At 25.1% G+C, this 11121-nt stretch overlaps 1 protein-coding gene across 1 annotated transcript in view; it reads right to left on the minus strand.

The window, feature by feature from the left end:
• Nucleotides 1-11121, minus strand: part of LOC108746126 — a 38239-nt gene that overhangs the window by 365 nt on the left and 26753 nt on the right. Inside the window, exons 13-20 of the mRNA XM_018482688.1 lie at nt 10775-10980; nt 10098-10573; nt 9315-9492; nt 8975-9196; nt 6876-6878; nt 982-1071; nt 663-884; nt 238-467 (exon numbers count right to left, since the gene is read on the minus strand). Of these exons, the coding sequence (XP_018338190.1) occupies nt 238-467; nt 663-884; nt 982-1071; nt 6876-6878; nt 8975-9196; nt 9315-9492; nt 10098-10573; nt 10775-10980 (1627 nt within the window). The remainder of the gene's footprint in view (nt 1-237; nt 468-662; nt 885-981; nt 1072-6875; nt 6879-8974; nt 9197-9314; nt 9493-10097; nt 10574-10774; nt 10981-11121) is intronic.

The raw sequence follows: 11121 nt of genomic DNA on the forward strand, positions 1-11121 counted from the left end.
TTTATACTATAAAAATATAAAAAAATTTTAATATAATAATGTGAAAAATTTTTTATGTTTTTTTAATTATATTTCTAAAACAAATATTTTTATTAAAATTGTTTCCTATTTATTTGATTTTTAAAGAGATATTCTGGAATATGCAAAATTAGTTTGCAGTTATTTGATTAGAAAAAAATTTATTTTGTAAATTTTTTTATTTATGATTCCATTATATTTCCAACAAAAAAATTAAACCTTGACGCCAGGCTTCTTGGTGATATAAGCAAGAGGGTGCTCATCGTCTAATGTATGAGGGACTCCTATTATTGCAGCTTCTAATACTGCTGGATGTAATAGTAATATATTTTCGATTTCTCCGGGAGAGATCTGATAGCCTCTATACTTTATGAGTTCCTTTATTCTATCGATAATGAATAATTCTCCATCACCGTCTATATAACCGATATCACCTGAATGCAGCCATCCTACAAATATTCCAAGAATTTATTTTTGTGTAATTTGATAAAGATATTAAATATAATCTTTTGAATTTAATATAAAATACAAAATTTATATAGTAATATCTTTTAAGATAAATGTAAATTATTTTAAGACATTTTGCACGTACTAAGTAACAATCTTAAATAATAATTATTTTTAGACAGTAAAAATATCTTTACCTTCATTATCAATGATATTCTTTGTTGCCTCGGGATTTCTATAATAACCATTCATTAAGCTTGGAACTTTCATCCATATTTCTCCTGATTGATTCGGACCAAGTACTTTCCCACTTTCTGGATCAACGATTTTCATTTGCACATTCTCGACTAGGACTCCGCAAGATCCATTTTTATTATGTGGCTGCTGCATCGTTACAATACCACCGGCTTCTGTCATTCCTAGAAGCATAAGAAATATAATCAAAATTATATAACGCACGTTAATATATGTTGATATTGTATGGCATTATAATGTAATTAACCGTAATGTATTTACCGTAACATTGCAATATTTGAACATGCGGTAAAACATGCCTTAGATCTTCCTGCACTGTTGTTTTAAGTAATGAACCACCGCATTTTATAACTTTCAATGATGATAATGGATATTTTTGTGTATATCCAGATCTGAGAAATTGATTCAACAAATTCGTGGAAAGGAAAAGAACTTGTATCTAGATAAATAATAACATAATTTTCACTTTATTGTCATATTATGCCCACAAAATTAATTACAACATACTTAATGAATAGAGATAAATAATTGTAATACATTTTTTTTTAGTTATAATTTGCATTTATCTTGTAAGATATTAATATGTAACTTGCTATTAATTTGATAAAATGTAATTTGTAACCTTTAAATGTACGACAAGTATTAATAAAAAATTAATAGCATTGCTGATATTATAATTATTAGTATAATAATTTTTACCGCAAGTTAATACGGTAAATTATCATTTTAAAATAGAACATTATAATTTGTTTTAAAGAAATTGACTCAATCGAGAAGTATGGAGGAGAGATTGACTCAATGGATCTTTTATTATAGGAGGAATTCTCGAAGAGCAAATGTTATCATTGTGATTACTTGTAAAACTTAGCTGTCACAGAAAATCTGTAGTTATCAGTGAGATAACATATTTTAATTATCACATTTTAAAAATAGAATATATTAAAAAATTTAATTTGTTTACTTTAATTATTAAATAAAAGAATCTATCTATATATAAAATAAATAATATTATTACTTTATATTTTTCGATTAATCGACAAGTCATCTTCTCGTCGAATTCTGGATAGATAATTGCTTTGGTGCTTTGCATGATTCCAATGAGGTTCAGCATTATTCCACTCAACCAAAAAAGAGAAGAGAACCAAAGTGATGGCACGTTGGTTAAGTGTACCCAATGATGTTGCATTAAAGTTAACATAGCGTAGTTAGACAGTTCGACACCTTTCGGCATTCCCGTAGTGCCCGACGAATGCATAATGCATGCTATCTTTTTGATGTCATCGAGTTCAATGTAATGAAAATTTGTTATTTCTGCATCGTTACAATTTCTCAAGATATCAGAAAATGAAACCGCATCGACATGTTTGCCGAATATTACTATCATGGGATTGCAATTCTGCTTCTTTATTGCGTTTAAAATGACATTTATAGATTTCTCGCTACAAAAGATCATCTTCGGCGTCATTAGTTGCAAAAAGTACAGTGCAGTTTCTGATAACAAATACAATAAATAGTTCATACATAATAAAAAGATAAACGCTACGTTAAATAATACTATACAGTTTAATTATGTTTAGTTAACAAAATAGGTAAAATTGAATTGTTGTTATTGAAAACATTATTTACAACTTATTAATCTAATAGAATATAATATGTGAGAACATACTTAATAATCACAAAAGAACTTACGTAAGTTCATGTTCTCGTTCCACGGATTGAAGATCGCATTGATATAAGCTGCCGAAAGACAGGGCACAAAAGTATTAAGATGATTATCAGTGCATATACTAATAACGTCGCCAGATTTGATTCCTTGTTTTTGCAACCACAAAGCGCATCTCACAGCTTTATTTTGCATCTCCGCGTATGTGATTGTTTCTTCAGTACGTGCATCCAACTACATAGTAATATTATATAAAATTTTCAAAAATCACAAAAAATGACGAAAACTATATTGCAGAGACATTAGTTTTACAATTGAAAAAATAATTTATAATTCAGGAACATATATTTTTTATCAAAACTCTATATATATAACAAAATTATAAAAAATTTAAGTATTATGTATCTACAATTATTTGTACTTAAGTAACTTTTGTTCAAATTTTATTTTTCTACAAGTTAATTTCTCTCTTAGAAAATTATTATTAATATCCACTGAAATAATTTAAGGTATTTATTTATTTATTTATCTCATTATCTTTTTTATAAGATAAGATTTAGAACAATATAGTTTCAATAAAAACAGATTGCTGGTATAGAACTAACTTCGCAGTTATTTTAAATTTTAATTTTTTACTCACGCGTGCAATTTTATTCCCATTGTTTTTAATGGTAATCCAAATCAATTCTCCTAAACTTTTATAATTATTCAAATTACGCTTTATCTGTCCTTTGTAAACGCTGTTTTCCATGGTAAAAGTCTTGATGTAACAGATAGATATGACTATTTTAATTATATACCGCAATGCTTTTGTGCTTTGTCTTTATACGGTTTATAGCACTCATATGTTAACGAGTTTTTAAAGATAACATGAAAAAATTAATCAAAATTATCACGCTTGCTTATCTTTAAATTATCTCAATCATTTCACTAGAAATATTCGGATGTCAGATTATAAATGTAGATTCTTAAATATAATTAAAAAATATCACTCTATAATACAGGATAAATAAAACATTTTATAACTGTTATAAACTAATTGAAAGCAACTACTATACATATGTATGTATTATATGTACATATACATATATGTATATATGTAGAAGATATGTATATGTTTGTGTATGTTGGAGAAGATGGGATGAAATGCACATATAAAAAAATAAATAGATTTTTCTTCCAAAATAAATTTTAATTAAAATAAGACTGACAATATACTGATTACTATCAATCATTTTTATTATTTACTAATTTTTCTTAATATTATATTATATAATAGTAGAATTCTCTAGAAGCATTAGTCTTATTTATTGATAGAAATTAAATCTGCAAATTGTTTTACCAATAAATTTTATTATCAAAAAAATGGTTTTACTACATTTTTATGCAATCTTTTATCTTTATTCAATTATATGACTATTGATTTCATTGTAAAACTTAGTCATATGGAACACTTATAACGGAAAAAACATAATAGCACCAATAATCTTGAGAACAACTGCCACTCACTTAAGAATAAGGATTGAATTATGATGGAACAAAATATAACACTATTTTGAGCGTTCGTCTTCTTAAAACAGATATATGTATGTAATAATTACCAATTTGTATCGTTATTTATAATATGAATTTGATAAAAAGCTCGTGTAACTCATTAAAGATCCAGCTTCGATCATTATAGGCTTTAATATTCTTATTGTGTATTCATATTACGGTCTTAATAAAATCATTTATTATTGTTAATATAACTTATAAAAGACTTGTGATCAATAATAGGTATTAAAAAGTAGCTACTAACAATAAGAAATTATTACTATACGCAGTTGCCTTACAATTAGTAAATTATTGTAGACATCCATACATAAATAAAGTACATGATAGATTATCATTATTTATAAAACAGGTTTAAATTTATAGAAAATGCACAGTACCTTCAGTAAATATCAAAATATCCGTATATAATAAATAGAAAGCTCAAAAATTAAATAAAAATCAATATTAATGAAGATTTCATGAATAAAAAAACTTTTTAAATACACAAAGATTATTTTTTCTAATGAACATTCACCAAATAAGGAAGTACTTATGAACGTTGTTAAAAACTAACTGTAAGTCTTTATTGGCAATTTATTGCATACGTATTTATTTCTAGCTATCTATAAAACATTCTCCCTCCATCATAAACGACGTTGCCTGCAAATACTGCATAAATCATGAAAATTGCTGCATCATTATTATTAACATTTGTAATTTTAATTACTTCTTCTACTTTTATCTTTGAATTACTTGTAGTTTTTAAGTACAAACAAGTATTATAATATAGAAATTTTGACTAACTCTAAATATTACACAATGTACAAATATTAACGTTTTAAATATTTTATTACTGTAAAATATTTGAAACTTTATTTAAAATTCTTATTGTTAATTAAAATATTTTAGTTGCAATAATCTATCATAATATTATTATAAATTGGGGAGAAGGTCTTGAAATCAATTCCGACATTTAGTAAATTGGTGGCGAATGATTATTGAACATAATAATCTGTATTTTAAAGAATAAATGTCGATATTTCTGAATAAAGTTATATATAAAACTATCTTTGTATGTAAAAACTGAAGAATGATTGAATTTTAAATAAATGATAATCTATTATATGTTCTAAATCAAATTAAGATCATTAAATATTATGTCAGAAATATTAATCTTTATCTATACTGAGAAAAAAATGCTTCAATTAAAGTCTATATTACGGACTATCACTAACATAAGTGATTAATTCTTGTATATTTTTATTGACATAAAATTCTTGATTATTGAAATAATAATTTATGCCTTTATAAATATTTTATTTATCAATAAAAATACATGAATTAATCATTTATGTTAGTAACAGCCCGTATATAATATAGACTTTAATTAAATCAATAGCATTTTTTTCTCAGTGTATCAACTACAAAGTATCTGATGATACTTACGATTATTTGCTACTTGATAAGAATACTTTGATAAAAGAAGCTATTTTGAACTCTTACGTGAATATGTTTTATATTTTGACACGAAAATGTAGAGATAGGTTTTCTCTATCACATTAATAAAATTTTATTCATTATAACAACCAGTTGTTTAAAAAATCGAATATACTAAAAGCGTAAAAAATATCAATCTAATTTATCTTGTTGCCAGAATATAGTGATATAATATAATGTACATAATACTTTTGCTTAAAAATATTGATATCCGGTATATAATGAAAAAGAATAGATGATGTTGATTGCAATGGAAAAGATTCCATGACTATAAAGATTTTATTTACTGCGCAAAGATTATTCTCTCAAATGAATGAATAATTGATTAATGAGAGATTAATTGTAAACATTGTTAAAAACTGATTACATGCATCATTGATTATTTATCGCGTATGTAGAAATATTTACGATATCTTTTTTTTACAAATAATGTGTCTTGACGAATTCTTTAAATCATAAACTTGCTGCATTATTATTAGATTAATCAATAATATTCCTTATTTAATATTCTCTACTTATCTTGGGAAAAATATTTTTAAAATATTCTTAATATTTAAAACGAAATGTGTCTATTTTGTTATATTTTTTAATATAATAAATTTAATATTGTAGGTTTGTTTCGACTTAAGAGCAGGACTTTGGAATGGGAGTGATTAGAAGAAGTTATATATTAGATACGACGAAAGTGTCTATCTTATCTCATAAACATAAAATACAGATTTTATATCTAAAGGTTGACTGAAATGATTTGTAGTTGCAATGGTGCATTAGAATTATTTAACAATGCAACATGTGCGTGATTACCTCCAAATTACTTTCAACTTTTAATTGGCCTGTTTTGTTATTATTTTTAACTTTGTTTACTGATTCTTATTAACTTTCAAATATTATATTTCTTACTGATTCTCTGTTTAAATCAAAATTGTATTATATTAATGCGATAGAGAAACACTGTCTCTACATTCTCGTGCCAGAAACGGTACTATATTCTGCATATTGTATAGTTTCTTTATAATAAGTGGAACTTGAACTTGTTATATTGTGTATTCAGCTTATCTATTTATTAAATATAAAACGTAAAGAATAAAAATATAAACATTAAGTAATTTAGTATATAAAGATATTCTTTATTTGATTTATCAATTTCATACAATTCTCATGCTTTGGTTTCGTCTGAACGTCTGACCAATGATTGTTGCTGAGAATAATTCAAATAGGAGTCGAAAAATGATTTGCCTCCTGTAAATTTTTTCTTTTTCGTAATACCATGATGTAAGTAAAACTTAGAAAAAAAATATCTATGTCTTATGTAAGAAAGATATTTTATTATGATAACTTTTCCATTATTTCTTTTGCCATAAATACATAAACGCAATGCAAACTTGTCTCTTGTGCCAATAAATCCTAATTTGCCATACTGATTCATTGACTTTTGCAATTAGGCAATTATATGTATGTATACCTTCTTTATTGCAGAATTTGATAGGACTTTAAGCTCTTAATTCAGTCCATAATATATGCTTCAAAACTTGGAAAGTTACTTTTTAAAAATAATTCTTTGTCATTACTTGTGACTAAGTAAAAAAAACTATAATTATTATTAATAATACTTTTGACGCTTTCACGGATATTTTCTTCAGAGATGTCGAAAAGTTTACGGTTATTGTCATATCATGATTCAAAGTTAATGTTTTGTAAATCTTACTGTTCATTTCATCAGAATAAGCAGCACATTGATACTAGAACGCACTGATAAGTTTATTAATGTTTAAATATAACTTGTTCTGAAAAAAAAATAAAAATAAAAATTAGATTGACGTTAATTAGATACGTCGATAGATGTATTCAGTAGTCAGCTAATTATAAGGCAAGTGCGCACAGTCAAAGTTCAAGTATGAAAAATTTTGTAATCTTGCATTTTGATTGCAGTTTTGAAAAAACATAGCGTGATTATTGATATGTTGCTTTTAAATGGTTATAAACACTTTTAATGCTATATCATTCAATTTCAGTTTACATGTACATCAAATATGATCTAAATTCTAAATGCTATTTTTTTTTTAAATTTTTAATGCATCCATCTAAATATTCGAAAACGTCTTATACATTTTTTTAATGTTGAGAAATTTCTATTTTGAATCTGACCATTTCAATTTTATACTCAGCAAAATATTTAAAAAAACTCAAAATTCAGATAGGCTGTATACATAATAAGATCTGGTTACTTTATGTCCATATTTTTTTATTTTCTTTTTTTATACATTTTTAAATATTGTTCATAATAGATTGCAAATAATAAAAAAGTAATTTTATTTCGTCAATTTTCAGTATTTATTTTGTAATTATAGAAAAAACTTAAGTATATACAGTACAATATAGACACAATAAGAAGATTATATATGTTTGTTAATTAAAATAAAACTATTTTTACATATAAAAAGAAAAGATATTTTTTGCTTATTTATAAAACTGCTAATAATTCACTTTTATAATACATATCATTTTGAAATAATGCACGATGCATACATAGAAATTTTATATTATTATAAAATTATTTAATTTTATTATATGTATATGTCATTTATTATTTTAAATTAATTTTTATCACTGTGCTTTATCAACTTCATTGCCATTACTTTCAAATCTTTTCTCGAAATTTTTCCTGAACTTGTATATGGAAATTTATTCAGGAATATCATTCCTCCACGTAGTTTACAATTATCCATCATATTCTTTGCTACAAAGTCTATTAATTCTTGTTCCATCACCTGTACAAAGAAAATTAAATTAATGCCAGAAAGATCATTCCAATACATAAAAAAAAATTATTTGTGATTACAAATAATAATTTCTTATTTTACATTAAAATGTAATGTATAAATATAATGTATAAATGTAATATACGTAATGATATTCTCTCAATATACGTAATAATGTTTAATTCAATTTATTATTTAATAAAGGAAATAGAAACTTATATGTTGGTTATATATTTAAAATATTAAAAAACATATTAAAATGATAATTTTACCATTGTCTTTAATTTATTTTTAATTTAATTATTTCATTGTGTCTCTAAAACAATATCTTTACTTCTATACAAGACATTCTATTCATTAGATTTTTAATGAAATATCTCGGAATATGTTAAATCAGTTTGCAATTATCAAATAGATTTTATTTAGTAAATTTTTGTTTTACTATACTATTATATTTTTATTTAAAGAAATTTAACCTTAGCGCCAGGTTGCTTTATTACAAAAGCAAATGGATGTTCGTCATCTGTAGCATGTGGTATTCCTATTACTGCAACTTCTAACACTGCTGGATGCGATATTAAAACATTCTCGATTTCTGTAGGAGAGATTTGATATCCTCTGTACTTTATGAGATCTTTTATCCTGTCTACAATAAACATTTCCCCATCTTCATCTATATAACCGATGTCACCCGAATGCACCCAACCTAAAAATAATTAATATAATTATATTAGTATATTATAATTAATATAATTATATTATATTAATTATTACATAATTATTATGAACAGAATCTGTTTACCATCCTTATCAATTGTATTTTTTGTTGCCTCGGAATTTTTGTAATAACCAGTCATTATAGATGGTAGTTTCAGCCATATTTCTCCTGACTGGTTCGGATTAAGTACTTTGCCGGTTTCTGGATCTACAACTTTAATTTGCCCATTCTTAACTATTGCCCCGCAAGATCCATTTTTGTGATTTGGTAGTTGAATTGTTATAAAACTACCCAATTCCGTCATTCCTAGGAACATAAAGTATATAGACGAAATTTTTTACATTAAATAAATATACATTACTAGGGAATTCCATTTTATATATTACAGCTCATTTTAATATCTTATTGCATTAATAATGTTTACCGTAACATTGCAATATTTGAACATGTGGCAAAAGATGTCTCAGTTCTTTTTGCACTTTTGACCTAATTGGTGCACCACCAAACACTACAGTTTTCAAAGATGGTAATGGATATTTCTGTATGTAACCTGATTGGTGTAAACGAGCCATCATGTTTGTACTAAGGAACACAGTATCTATCTAAATAGTAAAGTAATAATTTATGGTTTTACTATATTATGTCGAGATATAATGTAAAATTTAATTGCATACAAATATAAAATTATTTATAAAATTTAAAATTAAATAAGTAAATATTATTTTTATTTAATTATTTAATATCTAGCATTAACTAAATGTAGAAATAAATAAAAAAATAATTTATTACTCGCAACATTAGTAGATATGAGACTAGTAGATTATGTTACATTCTTTTTAGAGTTTTATAGTTAGCATTTATTTTGATTGGAACATTTTAACATCTAATTCAATACTCATTAAAATGCTTGTAATTCTTAATGGTACGACAAATACTAACAGAGAAAATTAAGAGCATCTTATTAAAATAAATTTTAAATTTTATTGTAATAACTTTATTATAATTATTATTATGAAATAAATTGACTTAATTTTATCACAGAAATTACGAGTAATTAAAACAAATATTATAATTGTTTAAAACTTATGTAGTTTAGATAACGTATCTTATTAGTAATCACTCTTTTTAAAATAAAAAAATTGAAAAATTAAAATTCTTTTACTTTAATTATTCGATAAAAAAATTTTTTACAGAAAAATAATATTACTTTGTATTTCTGTATTAATCGGCAAGTCATCTCCTCGTCAAATTCTGGATAGATAATTGCTTTGGTGTTTTGTATGATTCCGCTGAAACTCATTAGTATCCCAGTAATCCAATAAATAGTAGAGAACCAAAGTGATGGCACATTGGTCAAATTTAATTCATATTGGAGGCTGATAAATAACATAGCGTAGTTAGACAGTTCGACACCCTTTGGCATCCCAGTAGTGCCCGAAGAATGCATAATGCACACTGTTTTTTTAATGTTATCGAGCTCGATATAACGGAAATTAGTCACTTCCACATCGTTGCAATTTTTTAGGATATCGTAGAATGAAACTGCGTCGACATGCTTACCAAAAACCACTACCGTAACATTGCAATTCTGCTTCTTTATCGCGCTCAAAATGATATTTACAGATTTCTCGCTACAGAAGATCATCTTTGGCATCATCAGTTGCAAAAAGTACAATGCAGTTTCTAATATAACAAATAGCTCATAAATAAAAAATAAATAATAAAAAAACGTTAAATAATATGATTAAATTATATTTTATTTAACACAAAATAAATAAAATTGAATTATTATTATTAGAAAGGTATTATTTTTAATGCCAACTGATTTGATTGGTTGTGATATGTGAGAACATTTGATAATAATTATCGCGCAATATAACTTACGCAAGTCCATGTTTTCATTCCATGGATTGAAAATCGCATTGATATAAGTTGCCGAAAGGCAGGGCACGATAGAATTAAGATGATTGCCTGTGCACATACTGATAACATCGCCAGATTTGATTCCTTTTTTTTGTAACCACAAGGCGCATCTTACAACTTTATTTTGTAACTCTGCGTATGTGACCGTTTCTTCAGTGCGGGCGTCCAACTGTATATTATTATAAAAATGTTTTAAAATTACAAGAAATTAGTTATGTTGCAGAGTTATTAGACTTGCGATTAAAAGAACAGTTTATAGTTTTGGAATATCAATTTTTTATCAGTAATATATATATATATATATATAT

This window comes from Trachymyrmex septentrionalis, unplaced genomic scaffold (assembly GCF_001594115.1).
Source record: "Trachymyrmex septentrionalis isolate Tsep2-gDNA-1 unplaced genomic scaffold, Tsep1.0 scaffold16, whole genome shotgun sequence".
Lineage (NCBI taxonomy): Eukaryota > Metazoa > Arthropoda > Insecta > Hymenoptera > Formicidae > Trachymyrmex > Trachymyrmex septentrionalis.